Source organism: Oryza brachyantha, chromosome 3, assembly GCF_000231095.2.
Source record: "Oryza brachyantha chromosome 3, ObraRS2, whole genome shotgun sequence".
NCBI lineage: Eukaryota > Viridiplantae > Streptophyta > Magnoliopsida > Poales > Poaceae > Oryza > Oryza brachyantha.
The window spans coordinates 7,499,797-7,522,611 of NC_023165.2; the positions used below are offsets into that span (position 1 = coordinate 7,499,797).

The 22,815-nt window shown below is 43.4% G+C and overlaps 6 protein-coding genes across 10 annotated transcripts; 4 read left to right on the plus strand and 2 right to left on the minus strand.

Moving 5' to 3' along the window:
• Positions 1–2,487: 2,487 nt before the first annotated feature.
• LOC121053787 lies at positions 2,488–3,297 on the plus strand. The gene is given in 2 exon segments (XM_040521568.1): positions 2,488–2,915; positions 2,918–3,297. Coding segments are annotated over 2 exon segments (384 nt in total). The 5' UTR covers positions 2,488–2,557; the 3' UTR covers positions 2,944–3,297.
• LOC102701899 lies at positions 3,208–4,456 on the minus strand. The gene is made up of 4 exons (XM_006649742.3): positions 4,141–4,456; positions 3,945–4,037; positions 3,639–3,776; positions 3,208–3,494 (listed from the first exon to the last, which is right to left on the minus strand). Exons 1-4 carry the CDS (start codon positions 4,351–4,353, stop codon positions 3,453–3,455), a joined length of 486 nt encoding a protein of 161 aa, XP_006649805.1. The 5' UTR covers positions 4,354–4,456; the 3' UTR covers positions 3,208–3,452.
• A 401-nt stretch (positions 4,457–4,857) lies between these two features.
• On the plus strand, positions 4,858–10,281 carry LOC102702173 (OVARIAN TUMOR DOMAIN-containing deubiquitinating enzyme 3). Of its 5 annotated transcripts, XM_040522063.1 has the most exons (10): positions 4,872–5,020; positions 5,083–5,212; positions 5,321–5,411; positions 5,485–5,548; positions 6,409–6,514; positions 6,582–6,636; positions 6,915–6,968; positions 7,747–8,108; positions 8,184–8,337; positions 8,891–10,060. In XM_040522063.1, the coding sequence occupies exons 1-8, from the start codon at positions 4,939–4,941 to the stop codon at positions 7,882–7,884; spliced, it is 720 nt and encodes a 239-aa protein (XP_040377997.1). In that variant the 5' UTR covers positions 4,872–4,938; the 3' UTR covers positions 7,885–8,108; positions 8,184–8,337; positions 8,891–10,060. The 5 variants fall into 5 exon arrangements, with proteins under 5 accessions (XP_040378000.1, XP_040377997.1, XP_040377998.1 ...); XM_040522064.1 differs by lacking the exon at positions 8,891–10,060 and adding an exon at positions 10,197–10,281 and having other exon boundaries at positions 7,747–8,337; XM_040522062.1 differs by having other exon boundaries at positions 7,747–8,337.
• LIM (LIM domain-containing protein WLIM2a) lies at positions 10,208–12,447 on the plus strand. The gene is made up of 5 exons (XM_006649744.3): positions 10,208–10,539; positions 10,942–11,041; positions 11,505–11,542; positions 11,637–11,726; positions 12,028–12,447. Exons 1-5 carry the CDS (start codon positions 10,408–10,410, stop codon positions 12,253–12,255), a joined length of 588 nt encoding a protein of 195 aa, XP_006649807.1. The 5' UTR covers positions 10,208–10,407; the 3' UTR covers positions 12,256–12,447.
• A 30-nt stretch (positions 12,448–12,477) lies between these two features.
• On the minus strand, positions 12,478–16,970 carry LOC102702734 (cytosolic enolase 3). Its single transcript, XM_006649745.3, has 11 exons — positions 16,396–16,970; positions 16,004–16,075; positions 15,794–15,910; positions 15,465–15,545; positions 15,086–15,162; positions 14,873–14,976; positions 14,216–14,314; positions 14,041–14,126; positions 13,883–13,969; positions 13,146–13,343; positions 12,478–12,942 (listed from the first exon to the last, which is right to left on the minus strand). The coding sequence occupies exons 1-11, from the start codon at positions 16,828–16,830 to the stop codon at positions 12,862–12,864; spliced, it is 1,437 nt and encodes a 478-aa protein (XP_006649808.1). The 5' UTR covers positions 16,831–16,970; the 3' UTR covers positions 12,478–12,861.
• A 208-nt stretch (positions 16,971–17,178) lies between these two features.
• Positions 17,179–18,193, plus strand: LOC102703016 (17.9 kDa class I heat shock protein). The gene has a single exon (XM_040521727.1). The coding sequence runs from the start codon at positions 17,395–17,397 to the stop codon at positions 17,884–17,886; it is 492 nt and encodes a 163-aa protein (XP_040377661.1). The 5' UTR covers positions 17,179–17,394; the 3' UTR covers positions 17,887–18,193.
• Positions 18,194–22,815: the final 4,622 nt, after the last annotated feature.

The window sequence follows — 22,815 nt, forward strand, 5'->3', positions numbered from 1 at the left end:
GTAAATGGCGCCGAAGCGCCAGAGGGTTCGGCGCTAGATGCTTGCCACCGTGGATGGCCGGCTAAGTGGCTGATCCGACGTAGCCTAGGTCAGCGCCAGAGGGACTAGCGCTGAACATTAGTACTTCAGCGCCCGCTGCGCTGGACTTCGCATATCCTGCCCCCTCGACCCGCTTCCTCTTCAGTTCGCTTCTTCTCAGAAAGACAGCAGTGTTGAGTATTGCCCCTATTTATTCCTCTCTCCTCCCCAGCAAAAAAACCTTGATTTAATCCATAAAATCGACGGTTTTCTAAGAGGATTTCGCGGTGAAGGGCCTTCCCAAGGTAACCTCCTCTCCCCCATCCTTTTGTTTTCGTTTTTTGGCTTATATTTGGTTTATTGTGTGTGGAGGTAGGAGGATGAACCCTAATTGTTTTTTCTTTTTTATTTTCAATGGGAGTTTGATTAAATGTCGAGTTACATCCCTCATGATTTGATAGAAAACATGTATGTTAGACTTCGGCTAATTTGGCGCTGAACTCTTGTCATGCCAGGATGCCCTCTCCTAACAACTATTTCAACAGGGCGTTGACTAATGTTCAGCGCCAGTCCTTGACGTAGGCCATGTCGGATCGGCCACTTAGCCGGCCGGCCACGGTGGCAAGCGTCCAACGCCAAACCCTCTGGCGCTGAGATATATACGTTCGGTACTTCGGTGTCGTCGACTAGTGCTGAGATTCTGGATTATTTTTTAAAATAGTTTTTGGCTTGGTCCAATTTCAAAGTTAGTCTGGAAAAAAGGGTCAATTGTCAAAATTTCGGCTGCACAGGTCTCCTTGTAGTCTTTTAGATATAAACATGCAGACATCGTGTTTCTTGTTCTTGTCATACAGTTTGAGCAATTCTTATAACATAGTAATTATTATCCACATCATCTACTTATCAATTAAAATTAAAACTTAACACATACAATAAAATATCCTTGATACGCTAGCGCAAATACTCCACATGCAATTACACTAGCACCACAGCATATGTAATTATTTCATCCATTTGCATCCAATCTACTTATCTCTTTATTTATAGTCTTTGGAGTTTGCACAGAGATTACCCTTTGCATGATGGGTAGTTCATTCTCTCTCCTCCACCAATTATCTCTAATGAAAGAAAAATGTTCATTTTACTCTATTGAACTATTCCATTGGAGCACTTAGTCCCTTAAATAATTTTTTTTCTCATTTTTCACCTGAACGATTAAAAACAATCAATTTACTCTCTCACATTACTTTTTTTTTCTCTATATTAGTCATAGTTTGCACTAAAATTTTGATAGGATGATAGATGCATTGCAACTTATGTCTCGCTAATATTCTAGAATATTTTAAGCTGCTTACATAGGTGGAAGCACCTTAGATTAATTTAAACATCGATATTTTAAAGTTCAAGCAAATTGTCATGAAAAAATTAAAATATATCTATGATATGGTATCATTTGTGCCTTACAAAAATATTGAACTTAAAAATACAACTTGTATTAACAAAAACAACAAACTGAAATTAACCATTTTCAACAATATAGAGGGTAAAATGAGCCAAAGAGATGTTTAAGGTGTCAAATTGTCCAATCAATTAGTTCAGTAGAGTAAAATAGACAATTTTCTTATATAATTCTGCGTATTATCCTGAGGCATGTTCTAAGAGGTATAGAGTACTACTTGTTCTAACCAAGGGATTCGAACTGATATTGTGACGCTCGGTGTGCTTGTTTGCCATCATCTTTCATATTTCATCATGCTTGTTGGCTTAAGGGCTTTGGCCAAAATTTAAAAATTGGATTTTTGGGTTTATAGTGTATTTTTCAAGTAACTTTCAAACCATGAATAATACAATGCATAAATGTTACATGCATTGATCAGAGTAGCCATCCTGGTGGATTAAAACCTGCATGGTTGCGACATCGAAATTTTATTGGGATTTCTCTTCTCCGTATTTTTACACTTTAGCCCTTTTAAAAAACGTATTTCATAAATATTTGTCTAAAAAACTTAGGAATGTACTCTAATTCTCGACGCAAATGTCATTGACCCTAAGGTCCAATGTCTTAGTAGCGATGATGCTGATGACAATCTTTTTGATACCAAGAATCAATTTATCAACAACTTATTTCATAAAAAGATTCTTAGTTGTAAAATATATGTTTTTCTCTCCTTTCGAGGACCAATTTATAAATAGATTTTTTATCTCAACCTTCTTCATATAATGCCCGCTTGCCACGAGAGGCTTGAGGGTGTCCGTATTGGCATCGACATTGTTGGTGCCGATCCAAACGTGAAAAGAATTGTCTATTTGCTAAACCATGTTTTTATATAAGGGTCTAGTCATAAAATATTTTTTAAAAAAAATCCAGATATAAAAGACCTTGTATTGTAGTATAAAGAAAAATCGGCCTCTCGCGGTGGGGCATTCAGTTTTTTGCGATTAATTGATGACAAATAGTTAAATATCCCTCTCGCGGGTGGGTATACCTACACGTCTCACGAACACATCACAATTCACAAGACAAGCCGCAACCAGCGCGATGGGGAAGAGCGGCGAGCAGGAGGCGGCGAGCCGTGGGTTCGGTACCGTGGAGGAGTTCTGGGGGTTCTACCTGACCCAGCACTCCAAGCCCGGCACGCGGCGCTGGCACTTCCTTGGCACGCTGGCCGGGCTCGCCTGCGCGCTCCTCGCGGCCGCCTCCGGCCGCGCTGCGCCCCTGCTCGCGGCGCCCGTCCTCGGGTACGGCATGGCATGGTACAGCCACTTCTTCGTGGAGGGCAACCGGCCGGCCACGTTCGGACACCCCGTCTGGTCCTTCCTCTGCGACCTCCGCATGTTCTCCCTCACCCTCACCGGCCGCATCGACGCGGAGTTCGCCCGCCTCCGACTCCAGCCGCCGCGGCTGCCTCTGCACACCGGGACTGATCCGCCCAAGTGTTCGTAGAAGCAACATCAAGAAGCTTCTGATCCGGCACGCATAGTACGTTCTTGGAAGTGTATTAGGTCTGAATCATTACAAATCGAATCTGGTATTTTTCTGATTGCTTTGATCTCATTCCTGTCCGATCTGTTTTGGTTTGGTTTGGGGGAAACGGTATGGATAAGGAGTCTATCCAAAATTACCGTGGTTAAGGCTCGTTCTTGAGAACCGGCACTTGAAAATCGTTTTGATCATCTACTAGATCATAATTGCACAATAATACTGCTTTATTTCCTGTAATACTTGACGCTCCAAACACAAATTTGTGACCGAAGCACAAGGTTTCGTAGTACAACACGTAAACACGACAACTCCACAAGAAACTCCTTGCAGAACGGTAAAGCTACTAATGCGTGCTTTGTGAATAACCATTAACCAAGTGTGGCTTCTTATTAGCTGGTGGAGTGCATACATCTGGTGGTTGTATTGTGCGTATAGTCTTGTGGAGTGCTGCTCAGCTGTCGCTTCTGCTCGGCTTGTCTGACGCCGGATACACCTGAAACCAAAAAAAATGGTCGCCTGCTTACTGATGCTTCTTGAACAGAATTTCAACACATTTGTAGAAAATTAGAATTAGGCATGAATGCAACATTGAGCAACTTAAGTAAATATAGATATCAGAAAGAATCTGCATATCCACCGTGTCAGCTGACGGGATCCACTCGTTTGTAGCAGGATTTCCTTTGCAGGAAGCGTGGCGCTCCGTTGCATCTGGGTCCTCGGACAGATGAAACGAGGCGCCGGTGGGCTTGTCCATCTTGATGAACCCTGTTCCAGTCTGTAAGATATCGGCAGTGCACACACAAATTAATAAAATCAGAAGTGATTTATAATTCGAATTCATGGAAGCAAAGATGAGTAGTATATAATTCGAATTCATGGAAGGAAACATGATGATTTATAATTCGAATTCATGGAAGGAAAACATGGGGAATCAGGTAGCGACCGTGTGGTGCTGCTTGCCGACACAGCCGAGATCCTTGTAGTACTCCGTCTCCACGAACTCCTCTCCTACCTTGCCACCCTTGTATACCAATTTCTGAAGCAGCAAACCGCCGTTCACGATTCATCGCGTTAGAAACTCTACCTTTCTTTAAGACCTGGACGCTTGGACACATATGCAAGTGCAGTTCAGAGATGACCTCAGTGTGGGCTTCGAGCTGCTGGAACCTGTCGAGCTCGGGGTGGGAGTCGTCGGGGACGAGCGCGTCGGTGTAGACGGTGGAGTGCTCGCTGCGGGAGGGCTTGGAGTGGCGCTTGGGCGCCGCGTCGTCGTAGAACTCCCGCACCTCGCCCTCCATCGCCGCCTCGCCCTCCGGCGAGAGGTGCGCGTCGCTTCTGGCCGGCCTCGACATCTCCTGATCCTCGCCGACGCACACGCTGTCTTCGAGTGATCGAGTCGAATGGTGCGGGCGCTCGGCTATAATCGTGGTGGTGGCGTGGTCCGTGCCGCGGGCGGGCGGATAGGCCTCATAGGCGAGATATTTGTGAGGAGAAATATCTGCAGGGAGGTGCGCGTCGAGGTTGTTGGGTCGATTGGCTTAGCGAGAGGTGGACGTGCGCGGCGCGAGAGGACAGGAGGACTGCACTGCTCAATGACTCGCTACACTACTCTGTGCTCTCCTGTTGGTGTCGTCGCCGTCGCCGTCACCGTCGCCCGCGGTGTCTGACCGCGCGCGCGCGCGCGCACGCGGGATATGTTTCGCGGCGGCGCGCATACTCCGCGAGTCGGATGTTCGGCCGGAGCCAGTCTCGAAGGATCAACCACTCACCACTGCTGGGCCTGCCGCGGGAAGGCCCAAAACTTATCGCTGTGGATAACTGGGCCCTCGCCCGTTTCCCTTTCACTCGCCTCGTCCGCATCATCTCCACCAACACGGCCACCTCCTTCCGGAGTTCTTTCTGCCCCCTTCCGCTCCGCTCCGCCTCCGTGCTGATCGATGGCTTCGGATTGCGCTCGAATGGCGGGAGCGGCGCGGCCGTCCAATGGTCAGCGCCCTTGGCTTCCTCCTCTAGCCGACGGTATGGCTTATCGCGCTTTCTCATGTAGAATTTCCTTTGAAACGTTGCGCTGGATGTCGCAGCCACCCTTCTCGCGCGGCTCCGAGACGGCGAGGCCAGGTTCGAGCTCCTCGAGGACTCCGGCGGGGCCGCGTCTGCTACCCCACCAGTTTGGCCCGGCCTCAGCTGCTTCGCGAGGGTCGCTACCTCTCTGTACGGCTGGTTTCCCTTCTCCCTCTCTGATAGTTGTTACTCTGTGTCCGACTCGATTCAAGCACAAGCGGATGAGCTGAGTTACGAGGCGATTGGTTGGGGTTGCAGGAGGGGCGGGTGGTCGGGGGCGCTGAACAAGGTGGAACACTACGGGGTCCAGAGGGTCACGGGCGATGGCCGGTGCATGTTTCGGGCGTTGGTAAGTCTGGTTGTATTCAGCTGCGTATTGAGAATCTCTCTGGATTCACAGGGAAATATGTCTCCCCTTATAGGTGAAAGGAATGGCAAAGAATAAGGGGATTTCATTGACACCAAGGGAGGAGGTACAAGATGCAGGTAAGCTGAAATTATGCTTAGTGCATAGATAAATTTTCACAGTTGTTTTGGAGATAGTCTGAACAGCTGAGATATCTCTAAAGCTTTCAATTTACATTTATGATATCGATTGCATTGCTTTGAATAAAATATTATCTTTGTGTGCTCGCAATGCTTCGAGTGGTTGATACTTTCCCTGTTCTAAATCAGATTTTAAAATTTTATTATGCTCAGTGTACTCCTGCTGCAACTTAAAGCAATGCTTATTCAGAAAATAGAACATCCGCTACAAAAGGGGAAAAAATTGTTAACAAAATCCATATAAGAAGAAAGCTCCATTTTTTCTTCCATCAATGACAAAACTAGACTGCAGGTGTAGCTCTTATCTTTGGCTTCAAATAACTTTATTAAAGCATGAATTTAGGAGGTCCATTTTGTTCCTTATGGAAGAAATTCCAACTTCCAACCATAACTTCCGTAGGAAATTAGTCTAGGTACTGTTTGAAACATCAAGTTAGTTAGGCATAATTAGCTGCCACCACTGTTCAGACATTTCTAGTTAGCACCTAAAGGGGTCCATTGTTTTGGTCATAGAAGGTTGAGAACAGAATTCTTGCATTTAGGAATGCATGTTCCCTACCTGTTGCCTCAGTAAAATTATCATCAGTATAACCCCTCTACCCAGCAGCCTTGTGAAGTATGATTTTTCATGAGCAACTTCACCCTCCAAAGAAACCTATGGTAATATCCATTTTTCACACAATGAGCTGAAGATTTTGCGCACAGATTTCCATCAAAATGTTCTGCATATCATTTGGCGTTTGAAGATGATATATTATTTTAATATACTTTTGTGATGATATCCTTTTTCAATTTCCTAGATGATTTACGGATGGCAGTAAAAGAAGTTATCTGTGATGATGCAATTGAACGACAAAAATATGAAGAGGCAGTTATAGCAATTACTGTGGAGGAATCATTGAGACGGTTAGATTAAGCTCATTTTTTTATGGCATGACCTTTTATAAAGAGGCTGACAATCCTGATTTTGCAGCTACTGCCATAGGATAAGGCGGTCTGATTTCTGGGGTGGAGAGTCAGAACTCTTGGTATGGATTTCATAATTCTAAAGTTAGCACAAATTATTGATATAAACAACAACTTTTCATCATATTAGACATAGAACACCTGATTGAAGTATGTTTACCATGTTTATGCATCACTCCTTTCATGAGTGTGACAAAAGATATAACATTGTTTCACTTGAAGATTCTATCAGAAGTAAGTTTATCTGTTTCATAGTAGAGTGCAAGGGTATTCTTGATTTGTCTGAGTATGTGGACGTTTCCTTCATACAGATTATTCTAAATCTGATATTGGTATCCAGGTTTTGTCTAAATTGTGTCGTCAGCCAATCATTATTTACATTCCAGAGCGTGAGGTAAGCGTCTATACACATGCATAACATATACATGAATCATGAATGTGCGACTTAAATATGTAAATATATTGTGAATTGAGACTAAAGAAAGAGCATTTCATAATTAAATCTACCTCTAGACGGTTGCAAATAAATGTTGTTTAGGGCATCAATATGGGACCATGACCAGCATGTCAGGTGTCATATCATTGAAGGCAAAATTAAGGGGTGGCAAATCATGAATCATACTGTCTCTAATAGACTTTATTGCAAGAGAAAAAATAACCAGATATTGGAAGAGCGATGAGTTTTAGGACCTACCATCACTAAGCGAATTATCTGGGGATGATAAAGTTTTTGTGAAACAAGAAGACAACAAGAATAGGCAATGTGCCAATATTTATTATGCTTCATTATGAATAGTTGAAAGTGAGATGATCTACTAGACTGATTCCAAACATCTGGAGTTCATTATATATTTCTGTTACCTTGATGTAACGCTCTGAGTCCAGATAATTTCTAGGTTCAGGGGAAAAGGTTACATAACATGAGAATACATTTGCAACTAATGGATGGAACTGAATGATAATATAGTGAACGTCTGGATGCTCCTCTTTTGCATTTTTCTTGCTTATAACTGACCCATCCTCCAATTTGGAATTACTAGTTGGATGTACTTTCTTTGCACTATTGTCATTGTTTCCTTGCAAGCTATCTTATCTTAGCTTTTATTCATAGCTAGCCTTCACAATCCTTCATTTCCGCTGCTGGACTTACGTCTTTCCTGTTTGTGTAACAGTATCGTGGACGTGGAAATGGTTTTATTCCTATAGCAGAGTATGGATTGGAATTTTCCAAAGACTCAAAACAGTGGAAGAAAAGAGTGCCAGTAAGACTGCTATACAGTGGGAGGAATCATTATGATTTGCTACTATAAGATGGTTGCAGGGAACATTATCAGTACCCTGAAGGCTTGACCCATTTTATGACAACTCATTTTCGTTCCATGGTTCCATTATTTGATCCTGCAAAGTTTTTGTTTCGATGCTATTAGCTAAATGCTCTACAGTATCAAATTAATCGATTCCATCTACTGTTCTAGGATTATGCGAGTGCATTTGCAGTTCCAAACTTCCAGGGCTAAAATGACCATTAATTCTGGTATGTCGCACGGCGGCACGGGCTACCTACGTGATAGACCATTAAACCTGGTATCTAACCCAGTGAGGTCATTAGGTATTTAGGCTAGTGATTCGGTTGGCATGATGCCGTCAAGCTGTTGACCGTATTCCCGGTTGGTGCCGGGCAAGCGGGCATAATAATGGTGTGTTCGTCGGACTCGGTGGTTGCAAGGGCAAGGCGATGCGACATGCTTCAAATTCTATCACGGGTACGTACTGTCTTCATCTCAAAATATAATCATTTTCAAAATATAATCATTTATATGTTGGGTAGCATTTTCATGTTGTGTATTAGAGATTATAGAGATTAAAGTTATGAAAAAATAGTATGATACCCTTTAATCAATGAGAAATAGATGAAACATTTTTAATAAATAAGGAAGAGATGGAGGATGGAAGGTACGAGGAGATAAAATATAAATAATCTTAAACGAATAGTGATTGATAGGATAGATAGTATTGTTAATAGTACTAGAAATGCTTTTATTTTAGAATAAGATATAAATACTATAAATACTTAGGCCCTCATTTTTCATTTATGTTTTTAAGCCAAAATTTAAAATTTCAATCTTATATAGTTGATGTTAAATTTAGTGCTTTCCATCGTAGTTTATTTTTCAACTTTATTTTTATATTGTTAAAAACACGTATATAAAAGTTTTATTTACAAATTATTTTTATTTGCAAATAATATTGTTTCGCTTTTCCCAAGAAAAAGCAATCTGATGACCCAGCTATATTTTGGAACGGGTGGAATATTAGGTTGTTGCGAGCCTGGTTAATCGGAATCATATGCTCACGTTGGATGAGCATGAGCTGTTCGATGCATCTCTACTCCTATGTCCTACCAGATGTTTTGCTCAATGGAAGTAGCCAGTCTTTTTTGTTCTTTCTTCTGGGTGGAGTGGAGGGCCAATTTTTGTTTAATCCGACGCTGCAGTTCGTCGCGAAAATACTAATGGCAAAAATGGTTCTTTATCAATTGGGTTGCCACTTGCAACGGATCAAGAAGGCATTATGCTATGCTTGCAGCAACGTTGTGATCCAGTGCACAATGACGCTCACCAGCAGATAGTAATCGTACGTTCCTGACCAAATCACGACTAGCTTGCCAAATACGAGCCATAGCCTGCAAGTTTAACTAACACAGGTGTCATTGGAGTAAATGATGCATTGATCCCTTGTCCTCTTGCTAAGCTAAAAGCTAGAGCTGGCCTGCCTGGCCACAGGCCACTGCCGTGACAGTGCTACTCGCCTGCTGTAGTAGACCCCTCAATTCAGGGGCCCGTCGTCTACGGAGTGGAGCGAGCTTCCTTCAGTGCACGTATCAAAACACGAAACTGTCCTCTCTCTATTGAAATAAAGACGAGGAGAAAAGAATTAATACAGTAGTAGGAGAAAGAGCTAGTGCACGTATCAAAACACGAAGCTGTCCTCTATTGAAATAAAGACGAGGAGAAAAGAATTAATACAGTAGTAGGAGAAAGAGCTAATGGAGACAGAGAGTACTGGTATAGTGTACTGCAATGCGCAGTGCAGGGCGTAACATGTTGCTCCAACCAACAATTGCCAATGGAGAAGATACAAGGGGATAGTCCGACGAGTCAGCCGGAGAAAGGCTGGCCGACGTGGGCCGCACCACGCAACGAAAAATCCCTCGCCATCACTGAGCCTGGCGCGCCGGGCCCACCGCCCCCCATCCATGCGGACGCAGCTACTAGTAGCAGTCGTCGTTGCTTCTCCTGCACTTCTCTCTCTCCTCGTAGTACACCGCTGGTACTGCCCAACCGATGATACTACTACGACTACCCTGCGCCGCCGCTGCGATGGCGGAGGCGTGGTCTCAATGGCAGGTGGGCCTCACTGCGTCTGGGCCCACGCTTGCAGTGACACGAGCGGCTGTTCCGTAACCGAGATGGCGCGTGCGCGGAGCCGCGCGGGGACACCACTAATGGCAGTCATAATTGCGTATTTTGTTCATGAGCACTGTACCGCACTGCGCGCGCGGGGTCCATTTCCTCTCACAGACTGACCCGCTCTCGCCTTCTCCTTTCCGTCGCGGCAAAAGTGAGGCGGCGTCGACGCGGGTCGAGAGACGAGTCGCCCAGAAATCCTCAAATCCCATTGCTCACCTGCGTATATAACCGCGGCCATTGAGGGCGACGCCGGGAGGGGTGCTCGTCGTTTCAGGCTCGAGATCAGATCGGGCTCAGATCTTTTAGCTCTCCGCTCCGCCGCCGCAGTTGCTGGAGAGGGGGGGGAGGAGAACGGAGGCTACGATGTTTAGCGGGACGCAGCAGAAGTGCAAGGTGTGCACCAAGACGGTGTACCCCATGGACCAGCTCTCCACCGACGGCGTCGTCTTCCACCGCTCCTGCTTCAAGTGCCAACACTGCAAGTCCACCCTCTCCGTATGTCCCCTGATCGCACGCCATGTTTTTCTCTTTCTTTCACTTCCGTGTTCTCTTGTTCTTGGTGAAAAAAGGAGGGGAAAAAAACATTTTTATGGCCGGGGGAAAAAGTAAAGATGGATCTGTACGATAGCGTAATGTCGCAGGCAGTAGTAGTAGATCTGTGGATTGATGTCGTGAATGGATCTAGTGCTTGGGTCTTCTAGCTCAATTTTGTCTTTGAGAGATCATGGTTTTGTCCATTTCACATCTGCTGACTTGGTAAAAGAGGATCATGAGAGGATCGATGGGAAAAAGGGTCGCCTTTTGATCTTCTAGTTAGGAGCAGTTATAATTGTTCAGGCAAAGATGTGCATCAGCCTCTGACGAATTTTCTGGTTATCTCCCTTGTGATCTTAACAGCTTGGCAACTACTCCTCGATTGAAGGTGTCCCGTACTGCAAGCCCCATTTCGAGCAACTCTTCAAAGAGACCGGGAGCTACAACAAGAGTTTCCAATCACGTAAGCTATTATTGAATACTACCAACATCGTGAACATTGATAACCTGCGATTTTTTGGCCTTGTTTAATTCCCAATTTTTTTTTCCAAAAACATCACATCGAATTTTTGGACATCTAAATAAAGCATTAAACATAGATGAACCAAAAAACCAATTGTACAGTTATGGAAGAAATCTTGAGACGAATCTTTTGAGCCTAATTAGTCTATTATTAGCCATAAGTGCTACAGTAACCAACATATGCTAATGACGGATTAATTAGGCTCAAAAGATTGTCTCGTGTTTCTAGGCTAGCCGTGAAATTCGTTTTTTCATTCGTGTCAAAAACCCCTTCCGACATCCGGTCAAACATTTGACGTGACACTTATCCCAAAAATTCTCACAATCTAAACACCACATTTGTTGATAAATGCGTTCTGATGCGGTGCCCCTGCTTATTTGTTCTTTGTTCTACTTCTTGGCAGCCGCGAAACCCATATCAGAGAAGTTGACTCCTGACCTGGTGAGTGCCATGGGTCTATTCATTGCAAAGTATGTGTCTGTGTGATATACTGCCTTACTTTTCAACTAAGTTTGTGTGAAACAATCCATTTCAGACAAGATCGCCAAGTAAAGCCGCTCGCATGTTTTCAGGGACACAGGAGAAGTGTGCCACTTGTGGTAAAACAGCATATCCTCTCGAGAAGGTAACACCGCAGAATTTCTGCTCTTTTCGTCCTCAGTTTCATGTTGTGGCGCGCTATGTTATTTCTACCCGAATTGCACTGTAGGATTGCGTTGTTTGATGTTGAAATAGGGATAGAAGGCTCTGTTATCATCAGAGGGATCTTCTAGGTGCATTATTCCGCCTATAGTTGTACTTATTTACTGTAACAAGTTGTAAGGGTCTATCTCTATTGTCCTTATTTACCAAAGGTTTTATTTTTAATTATGCTCCTCAAGCCTTCAGAACACGCAGTGGTTGTGATGCAAAGCTGTTATTTGCAGGTGACAGTTGAAGGACAATCCTACCACAAGTCCTGCTTCAAATGTTCTCACGGTGGATGTGCCATTTCGCCGTCCAATTATGCAGCATTGGAAGGTATCCTCTACTGCAAGCACCATTTCTCCCAACTTTTCAAGGAGAAAGGTAGCTACAACCATCTGATCAAGTGTGCATCAGTTAAGCGCTCCGAAGCACAGCCAGAACCACCGGCCGCTGCCGATTCCTCCTGAATGTAACCATGTGTTCCAGACTCCAGTGAGATTTGAGGGCGAGAATTCGGAAGCCCTCTGTTTTACTTAAAACCTGCTTGTATGCCATGTTTCAATTCTGAGGATACCGGGACCTATCTATTTCGTATCCTCTATTGTGCTAGATCCATCACATTGGTGAACCATGAAATATCAATGTCCGTTTCGAAGAAATCGTTTTGCAATGATAGTGACTTGAGGGCTTTGTGTGTTTGATTGTGTTCACCTTGTACTATAAAAAACGCTAGATTTACAGAAAGTTATGCGATAAATTAATGAAGAGGAAAATCTCTATTTCTTATAATCTCTTTCTGAATTCATTTACTCTCATCCATACTTACCACAAAGAAATAAAATCGCAGTTAAACATCACAAGATAGGAAAACGCTCGACAAGTTCATCCACTACACCCAAGACAACAATGTGGTGCCCAATAGTACAAGAAAGTGTTCCACCAATTTCTTTGGCCGACCTGCAACTTGTTGCTGAACCAGAACAAAACACTGTTGAGCAAACCAACTGTGGAAAGCTCAACGTATGAAGGCAGATCAAAATGGAACCTGCGCCTCATGTACCCTACGCTACAAGTCAGCTTGTGCTTGCGGCGGTTCTCCAATTCTCCCCTGCATAAACACCGTCACTTCCAAGTTCTTCCTCTATTCTAAGCAGCTGCAAAGAGGACGTGCACGGTTACCAGAAACCATTCAATAGACAGCAAAATACTATTTACGATGCTCATAGAAACTCTACTATGACTTCAGCAATTTCTAGACCAGATGCCGATGTGTAAATGCTGATGGACTCGAGCAATTTCTAGACCAGATGCCGATGTGCAAATCCTGACGTACAAAACAAAGGATTCAACAAAATACCTGATTGTATTTACTGAGACATTCTCCACGGCAAGGGGCACCAGCTTTGATTTGTCCAGCTGCAGCACCAACGGCCAGGTCAGCAATGAAGGAATCGTCAGTGTCCCCAGACCTATGTGACACCATCACACCCCAATGAGCATCCTTTGCCTGTCTTACAACCTCCATGGCTTCCGTTACAGTGCCAACTTGATTAGCCTGCACATCATACACACACACAGAGAAATCATGTGATCAAGGAAGATTCCAGAAATAAATACTTCACACTTCATTTTCAGCAACTATTGCTTGCTCGTCTACATGTCTACAGCATGCTAGAAGTTCAGAAGTAAATTCCTCCAGAGAATTTAAGTAATAAATCTTGAATTATTATCGTAGTAATTTCTGTAAATGCATATTCAAGCACTAGATGCCAAATGCCAAAATGGAATGAATTGACTACTTGTATGCGCCTATTGATGATTGTCTTTCACTGCATTGTTTGTAAATGCCTTAGAAAAGGACTCATATGACACAAAGCTTAAATTATATCAGCACTGGAGCAGGAGTGTCCCTTAAATAAAGATTCAAAGGGAGCACTGAGTGTCCTGGCACAATGATGACAGCAATTACTAATATTTCCAGGTTTTTGCAGGATGTATTAATCTTGGATTGTTCCAATAATACGAGTAAGATGTTGCACAAAGTAACTTCTAATCAGTTTTGGTGTACTAAAAATATAAGAACTCATAATTCACCTTGAGAACAAGAGCATTGCAAGTATACTCATTTACAGCCCGCTTAATGCGTTCGGGATCTGACATCAATAAGTCATCTCCTACAACCTGAACAAATGTTATGTCATGATATACTGAGCAGACTAGATAATAGAAGTTCAAAAGAACACACTGTCCACCTGGCATAGCTCTAGGGTGGTAAATTTTTTCGAATGCTCCCAGTCATCTTTGTCAAAAGGCTGTTCAATTGAGACAAGTGGGTACTCTAGTGCATAATTAAAAAAAAGGATGAAATATAAGCCTCGTGAATGAAATGAGATGTAATAAAAAGTTGTCAACACAGATATGTGATACCTGAACAAAGCTGGCTATAAATCTCAATCAAATCATCTGCAGTTTTGAAGCCCTGCCCTGATTTCTCTGCAAACTTGAACTCCAGATCATACTTCTTTCCTGCACGAAATGCATGAATATAGCCAGAAATTCAGGTCATTCATATATGAAAACAACCTAAACATAGCGTACAAGACATTCTAGTTGCAGTTTAAGGTCCCTGCTATGGTTCAAAGTTGTATGGTTAATCATAAGCCAGAAATTCAGGTCATTCATATATGAAAACAACCTAAACATCGCGTACAAGACATTCTAGTTGCAGTTTAAGGTCCCTGCTATGGTTCAAAGTTGTATGGTTAATCATAAGCCACTTAGGTTGGTGGCTGCTCAGCAATACTGAATAAATAATAGGTGGTCATGACAATAGCAAAATCAAGAGATGACACAAGAAGAATGAGCAGGAATACAATAGGTGCATAAGCTGAAAACATCGGAATCATGAAAAATGAGTTATCGTGTGTCACGGAAATAACAAGGAACTATTTTTTCAATGCATGATAGATAAGATAGATTACATTCTATCACTCTGATACCCAAAAATATTTTCTATTTGATCCTGAGAACTACATGTTAACATTAATATAACCAATACCCAAGAAATATCACTCCTAACCTTACCTATGCAAAAATCAGTTGCGGCAACATCAATTGCTAGCTTGATCCTTCCATTATATCCAGCTCTATTTATTGCCTCAATGACAAGATCCAAGCCTTCAGATATGCTGAAAATTGACCCAAAGATAAGGGAAATTGATATCAATATGCAGGTGACCAAAAGGAAACAAGAGCTCAAGGCATGCTACGAAAAGGTAAAAATGATTCCTTACTTGCCTGGAAATATTTGGAGCAAATCCACCATCATCACCTATGTTGCAGCTGTTTGAGCCATATTTCTCCAAGATGATATCCTAACAAATCAATTGGTAAGAAATTGTGTTAAATAGTAAACTTCTCTGTCCACTATAAGAACATTTTTTTGGAACATCTGAAGTAATGCATTTGTCTTAAGACCAACCAAACAAATTAACACTAACCAAGTTCAGAAAGTTGAAAGGGGCATCAAAAGGCAGAATACATGCCAGCTAAGTTTTGTGAACAGAATCTTAAACCATTTAGATAATAAGCTGGTCAAAAAATTGGAGTGGAGGAGAAATTCATGGCATGGGGAAGTTAGGTACAGTATGCAAGTTATAGTAATCTATGACAGTACCTTCAGATGATGATATGTCTCGGAACCCATCTGCATTGCTTCTTCAAAGTTTTTGGCACCAACGGGAAGGATCATAATTTCCTACAGAGAACCAACTTTACTTAAGTATCGCAAAAACATATGACAACATAGTGAGATGCTGATGTACATGGATCGTCTTAACATGTTCCCAGGGGAAAAGGAACTTTCAATGGAAGAAACAACAGGAATAACAAGTTTAAAGTAAAGTTTGCAGATTTCTTAATGGAATCGGCAGAAAGAGAGTGATTGAGCTATTTGCAATGCAATGTTGGTTAAGAAAGGTAATTCTTCAGGTTTAGCGAGAATACTTGAATAGGAAGACTATTTCCAGCATGTGTTCCTCCATTAATAACTGTAATCACAGGAACAGGAAGTGTTGTAGCGCTTTTTCCAACAAGTTCTGCTATATGCTTGTACAATGGAACCTGCACAGAATGAGCAATCAACTATAACAATGCATTGCCATATCCAACTCTCGTTTCTTACCCAAAACCGTGGTGTTTTTACAGAACTATTACCTCTTTTTCAGCAGCACCGGCTTTACAAGCTGCAATTGATACAGCCAACATAGCATTCACTCCAATCTCAGCCTATATGATACAGTCACAGTAGTTACTATGTAAGCAGGATAAATACAGAGCTGGCAGCTACAAATATAAGCTTAACACTAAATTGAGATAGTAGTAAACAAGTAACCATTAAAAATTATTATAGAAAACAGTATATAAATTAGTTTCACCAGTATCAAGAACTGTCCTGTGGCCGATTATACAGATCGATCGACCATTTGTGGTAAAGCCCAACACTTATCTATAACTCTTAAAAAATAGAGCTTAGCAATGTACTCGGATTAGGTTAATTCCATTCCATATAATAAAAAAAGATATAGGTTGGGGTTTTTGTGATGTACCTTGTGATGCGCCTTGTCCAAGTCCATGATGGCCTGGTCGATCTGCGATTGTTGCTGCGGATCCATCCCCACAAGAGCCTCTGACACCTTGTCGTTGATCACCCGCACCGCGTCGGCGACTGCCCTGGCGAGCAGCTTCCGCTTCTCGGCGTCCCTTGCGGCCTCGGAGGCGGTGCCCTCGGGGGCGTCCGCGGAGGCCGCGGAGGCGCGGTGCACGGCCTTATTGGTGTGCAGGCTGACCTCCACGGCGGTCTCCCCGCGGCCGTCGAGGATCTGGCGCGCACGGACGCTCGTGATCACGGCCGGCGCCGCCCGGCGCATGTGGTTGGAAATGGAGAGCACCGGGTCGGGGGCCTTCGCGCGGACCGCCGCGTTCACGGCCTCCTCGATCTTGCGCGAGAGCAGGTGCTTCTCCAGGTACTCTTGCACCGACATGGCGGCTCCGCTGCTGCTCCTCCTCTCGCCACCCGCGACTCTGCCCCTCCTCTCCTGCTCGTCGACTCGAGCTCCCCGGGATCGCTATTCGCTAGGCCGTGGACATTGCCGAACTCGAAAACACGCACAGCGTGGTAGGAGAAGTGGAGAACCTCTCGAGTCCTCGACCCGTGCGTGCGTTGGATATTTCAGTGTGGGCCAGTTTCATGATGGACCGAGCCCATCTATGTAAGTTTGACTAGAAGCCCAATCCATGTCCCTGAAGCACTGCAATTTGGACTGGAAGATGCTGGACATCTCTAGTTTGTTCTACAGTATTCTGGCCCAGAACTAGGTCGAGCGTTTTAGAGTCTCCAGAACGCAAGAGAATTCTCGAGAAGCTGCTTTCCTCTCCATCCTTATCATTCCCCGCCGCATATAAAAACGCAATTGGCTCATCGGACAGAGACCCACCCAAGCAAGAGAAAAAGGCAGCGACTGGTCGAAACCCAAAGCTTCCACTTCGCCCCCAATTCGCGAAACTACACAGCAGTCTGCAGTGAGTAGCGCCACATCCAACCGACGATGTCGCTGATCCGCCGCAGCAACGTGTTCGACCCCTTCTCGCTCGACCTCTGGGACCCCTTCGACGGCTTCCCCTTCGGCTCCGGCAGCGGCAGCAGCAGCGGCGGCAGCCTCTTCCCGTCCTTCCCCCGCGGCCTCTCCTCCGAGACGGCGGTCTTCGCCGGTGCGCGGATCGACTGGAAGGAGACGCCCGAGGCGCACGTGTTCAAGGCGGACGTGCCGGGGCTGAAGAAGGAGGAGGTCAAGGTGGAGGTCGAGGACGGCAACATACTCCAGATCAGCGGCGAGCGCAACAAGGAGCAGGAGGAGAAGACGGACACGTGGCACCGCGTCGAGCGCAGCAGCGGCAGGTTCCTCCGCAGATTCCGCCTCCCCGACAACGCCAAACCCGAGCAGATCAAGGCGTTCATGGAGAACGGCGTGCTCACCGTCACCGTGCCCAAGGAGGAGGCCAAGAAGCCCGACGTCAAATCCATCCAGATCTCCGGCTAGATGCCATCATCAGCTCGTGTGCGATCGGTGAGGAGCACGGTGGGGTTTTGCTTTTGCCTGCTTTGTCTGTTCTGAAGGAGCAATAAAAATCGGGTCCGGCTGAGTCCAGCGTGTGTTTCGTTGTCTATACCGTCTACGATGTGTATCGCGTCGTGTCGTGTACGCTTGTGTGAAAAACTCATGGGCTGTTTGAGTCACTGTGTGGGTTCTGCTGGTGAGCTCAGTTGTTGCTCCGTGCTCCGTTCACCAGTGTCTGTACCGATCTTTCGCGATGAGTGGTCTGTTGATATATGATCCTAGTTAGTAAGTTCTGTGCTTAATCTGATTGAGCTGTGGTGCAATATAAGAGCATCTTTAACAGGAATATGATTTTTAAAAATTAAATTTTGAAATTGAAGGGTAAAAATACACTCCAACAGCTGTCAAAAATACTCCCAAGCTTTTAGCATCTCTAAGCATTAGCTCTTTTTTACCTAAATTTTGGTTCCCAATCTGACGTTTGGCGCCAATTTTTTTCACTGCCCCTAATTTTTTTCACTGCCGTCATTGTTTCGTTGCTTGTCAGAATCAATTTTCCAGATGTAATGGAAATGGCAAATGACATAAATTTGCGTGGATGAGTAACCTATGTTAAGTTGCAAAAAGGCATAATGATTAGTTGGTATATTTAAATTTTTGGGACTATATTTTTGGCACCTATTAGAGATGGTGATGGTGATGTTTTTCAGTCCAAAATTTATTGGCTATCCTCCGATCCATAAATTTTAGGAGTTTATAGCTGGAGATGCGCCATATATATACATGTACTTATCTTTCGAATTCAATTGAGCATTTAAAACACACACAGAAAAGAATATCACTCGACACTTTTGGTTAGCTTCTTTGCTGATGAATTAACGAAGGTTTACCTGTCATAAACTGAGAAGCGGCAGCCAAATGGAGTATTAATCAAGAAAGCTCCTCCTCTCATTATCCGGTCTCTGCGCACTCGTTTTTATGTATATGTTATTCTCATTCTCAAAATTTGGATTTTTTTTAAAAAATCATCATCTTAAACTGAAAAGAATGGTTATTTAATAAATATTACATTTCATCTTAATTTATCTTTAATTTATCGGTTAATGAATATATATAATTTATATCTAGATTTATTATTATTTATATAATACTTTCTATAGCTGAATAATTGCACCATCAATTGATAATCCTGCATAACCTCGTACCTTGCATGTACCAGCACAGATCCGCTGCCACGTCGTCTCCACGCGCCCACTCTCTGACCACATTGCACAGCGCACCACGACGTGGCGACCCACAATCCCTGACTACCATCGCCGTCTCGATCCTAGATTCAACCAGCTTCCCCACGCCTGCGTACCAGCGTACTCCATACGCGTTCAGCGTGAGGGACGGAGAAAAAACACCGCCCCTAGCTCCTAGCCTAACAATATGAACTTGTTCGGTTGAGGAGGGATTGAATGAGATTAGGCCATAGAAAAATCGTGGTTAGGTTAAGCCTAATCTGAGTTCTATCCTGATCCATTCGATTTTTTATTATGGTGTGAAAAAAACCCGTCATCTTATAATATGTAAAATCTCAACGTACCTGTTACTTTTTATAAATCCCTATCCAAATGGAACGAACCAAACGGATGTTTTTTTATGAAAACGATTATGGAAAATTAGGGATTCAACCCCATAGAGATTGAGTGACATAGAAGGGATTCACCCAATCTTCTCCAGGATAATTTCTCTTCGGATTAAATCCCAACTAATCACCGAAAGGAAGTATCGAAGTAATATAGGTGTACTGTCGATTGCAAATTTGCTATGGACACCTTCGGTATTCATGTGTTGTCTCGGAAAACATTCAATTGAGATGGCATGAGGATCTCAAATATTTTTACAAACCAGATGACGAGACCGCAAGTCGGAGTTCGCAAGTCGCAGTAGGCTGCAGGCCTAAAATACTACCCCATCTCATAATAAGCGTTTTTTTCATTTTTCCGTGTCTAATATTTGACATTCGTCTTATTTTAAAAATATGTAAAAAACTTTAAAAAATTAGTCACGTATAAAGTACTATTCATATTTTATCATCTAGTAATAATAAAAATATTAATCGCAAAAAAATTTCAAATAAGATGAATGGTCAAACGTTGGCACGGTAAAAAAAATAAGGTTGTTATTATGGGACGGAGGAAGTACCGTGTCTCCATTATGGTCAGCAGTAGGCAGTAGAGAAGTTTAGGGGTTGTTTAGATGAGCTAAACTTATTAGCCCCATGTCACATTGAATGTTTGGACACTAATTTGAAGTATTAAATATAGACTAATAAAAAAACTAATTTCATAAATAAGTGGTAATCCGCGAGACGAATTTTTAAGCCTAGTTAATCCATAATTAAAGCATATTTACTGTAGCATTACATAAGCTAATTATAGATTAATTAGGCTTAATAGATTCGTCTCGCGAATTAGTCCAAGATTATGGATAAGTTTTATTAATAGTCTACGTTTACTATTTATAATAAGCGTCAATGGGATAAGGGACTAAAAATAAGTCTCTTGTCCCAAACACCACCTTAAACACGGATGTAATTCAGCATTACACTGGTGTACATTTTGGTGGTCATATGATGCTCGAGTTTTAACGGGTGTTTGTTACATCTAACGATATTCAATTATGCACATGAGACATATATACGTAGAATTTTACGGTCTTCGTAAAAGAAAAGAATGGCACGAGAATGGATTAGAAAAGCCAAAAACCGCGGCGATGTTAGCAGGAGCGGGACGACCGCACGGGGATTTCCATCAAGCTCAAGCCTTCAACGGTTCAACCAGAAAGCAGTTAGACTAGCCAACAGGATGTCAGAACTATGGCATCCTCGCGGACAACATTCAGGCCTTTTATTTCCAATTTTTTTTCCAAAAACATTACATCAAATCTTTAAACTTCTAAATAAAGCATTAAACATAGATAAACTAAAATACTAATTACACAGTTACGAAAGAAATCTTAAGACGAATCTTTTGAGCCTAATTAGTATATGATTAGCCATAAGTGATACAGTAACCAATATATGCTAATGACGGATTAATTAGCTCAAAAAATTCGTCTCACGGTTTCTAGCCTAGCCGTGAAATTGCTTTTTATTCGTATCCAAAAACCCCTTCCGACATTCGGTCAAACATTTAACTCCCTTCTGACATTCGGTCAAACATTTAACGTAACGCTTCTCCCGAAATTTTTTTCAAGCTAAACGGCCCCTCGTCATAGGACGCTCTTTGCACGAGAACTACAGATTCATCAGGGGCTGACTAAACAATTGCAGTGTCAGCGCGGGCCAATGGGATATTTAACTACTCCCTCCGTCCCAAAATAAACTAATTTTTCACTTTTACCTATAATTTTTGACTCCTCGTCTTATTAAAAAATTTTGCGATTGATATTTTTTTCATGAATAGTACTTTACGTGTGAATAATTTTTTTCTTATTTCTTGAAAATTTTTCAAATAAGACGGATGGTCAAACATTGGACACAGAAACCGGAGAGTTGATTTTTTTGGGACAGAGGGAGTATTTGCCATCCTTAGATTTAGCAATTAATCGATATATGGTCCCACATGTCATAGACATATCGAGTGGTAAAAAGTTAAACTATGATACTGTAGCGGTGGCGGAAAATTGAATGCCCTTGACCAACGGTGTTACTAAAGCTGGATATTTCGAAGGCCTTCGACAATGTCTTCTGGGTCTTTCTGCTTGATCTCCTACGCCATTGGGGCTTTGGCATGAGATAGCGACGTTGGATCACTGCGTTGCTATCCAGCCAGAGACGTTTGTCTTCGTGAATGGTCAGGTGGGTTCAAACCGGTGCGAGGTTTGCAGCAGGGCGACTCCTATTGCGCTATTATTTGTCATTGCATTGGATGTACTTCAGTCTCCGAGCCATGTTTGAGGCAGCTGAGACTGGAGGGTTACTGTAGCTGACCTCGAGGTGGAAACGCATCCCAAACATCTCCCTTTATGTAGACGACACCATATGCTTCTTTTGGCCAACGGTGGCAGAGGCAACAGCGGCCCACTCAATCATATCAGTGTTCGGCCAAGCTTCAGGACTGCAGGCAAACCTAGCGAAGAGCGCCATCACACCGATTCAATGCTTAGATACAGAGACTATCCAAATGTCTGAAAGTCTAGGGTGTAGAGTGTAGAAACTTTCGATCACCTACCTTGGAATGCCTCTCTCCATAAGGAAGCCGATGCGGCAAGAGGTCCAACCTATGCTATTCCCAAAAAAGGCTGCATGTTGGAAGCTCGCCCTTCTTTCCCAGATAGAAGACTCCAACTGGAAAAGTCAGTCCTAACGGCACTACCGTGGCATTTTCAATCGGTATTGCCATTGCCCAAGTGGGCGATCCCAGAAATAGAACGAAAATGCAGAGAAACTTTATGGAAAAGGCAGGAGAAGGTGAACGGAGGACATTGCATGGTGCCCTGGAAAGAGGTCTGCCTACCGAAGGAATTGGGAGGGCTAGGGATCAAGGAGTTACAAAATTTCGGCATGGTGTTGCGTCTACGGTGGCTAGCGCAAAAGACCAAACAACAAGACCGCCCTTGGACACAAGTTAGCCAACCCAGCGAGACCAATCTCGACGACATGGCTCATTCATTGATGTATATCTAAGTCGACGATGGTGTCTTAACCGATTTCTGGGAAGACCCATGGCTAATAGAAATTTCACTCAAGATGAAGTGGTCGGAACTCTACTCTTTCGCAGGCGAGAAACACCTGACAACGAAGCAAGGATTGCACAATCACACCTGGATCAGACACTTTAGGGGCTCCCTCTCGACGTTGGTCTTGTCACGGTTCTTTCAACTTTGGGAGGTAGTTTAAGGGTTGTATTTGTCAGACAATGC

Excerpts from the sequence above, each read along its gene's own strand:
- LOC102701899 (XM_006649742.3), bottom strand. The coding sequence starts at position 4,353 with ATGTCGAGGCCGGCCAGAAGCGACGCGCACCTCTCGCCGGAGGGCGAG. Across the intron at positions 4,038-4,140 it reads AGCTCGAAGCCCACACTGAG|AAATTGGTATACAAGGGTGG; the intron begins GTCATCTCTGAA and ends TTGCTGCTTCAG. Across the intron at positions 3,777-3,944 it reads TCGGCAAGCAGCACCACACG|ACTGGAACAGGGTTCATCAA; the intron begins GTCGCTACCTGA and ends GATATCTTACAG.
- LOC102702173 (XM_040522064.1), top strand. The coding sequence starts at position 4,939 with ATGGCTTCGGATTGCGCTCGAATGGCGGGAGCGGCGCGGCCGTCCAAT. Across the intron at positions 5,213-5,320 it reads GCGAGGGTCGCTACCTCTCT|GAGGGGCGGGTGGTCGGGGG; the intron begins GTACGGCTGGTT and ends TTGGGGTTGCAG. Across the intron at positions 6,969-7,746 it reads TTTACATTCCAGAGCGTGAG|TATCGTGGACGTGGAAATGG; the intron begins GTAAGCGTCTAT and ends TTTGTGTAACAG.
- LIM (XM_006649744.3), top strand. The coding sequence starts at position 10,408 with ATGTTTAGCGGGACGCAGCAGAAGTGCAAGGTGTGCACCAAGACGGTG. Across the intron at positions 11,042-11,504 it reads CAACAAGAGTTTCCAATCAC|CCGCGAAACCCATATCAGAG; the intron begins GTAAGCTATTAT and ends ACTTCTTGGCAG. Across the intron at positions 11,543-11,636 it reads AGAAGTTGACTCCTGACCTG|ACAAGATCGCCAAGTAAAGC; the intron begins GTGAGTGCCATG and ends AATCCATTTCAG.
- LOC102702734 (XM_006649745.3), bottom strand. The coding sequence starts at position 16,830 with ATGTCGGTGCAAGAGTACCTGGAGAAGCACCTGCTCTCGCGCAAGATC. Across the intron at positions 16,076-16,395 it reads TGGACAAGGCGCATCACAAG|GCTGAGATTGGAGTGAATGC; the intron begins GTACATCACAAA and ends TGTATCATATAG. Across the intron at positions 15,546-15,793 it reads GAAATAGTCTTCCTATTCAA|GAAATTATGATCCTTCCCGT; the intron begins GTATTCTCGCTA and ends GGTTCTCTGTAG.
- LOC102703016 (XM_040521727.1), top strand. The coding sequence starts at position 17,395 with ATGTCGCTGATCCGCCGCAGCAACGTGTTCGACCCCTTCTCGCTCGAC.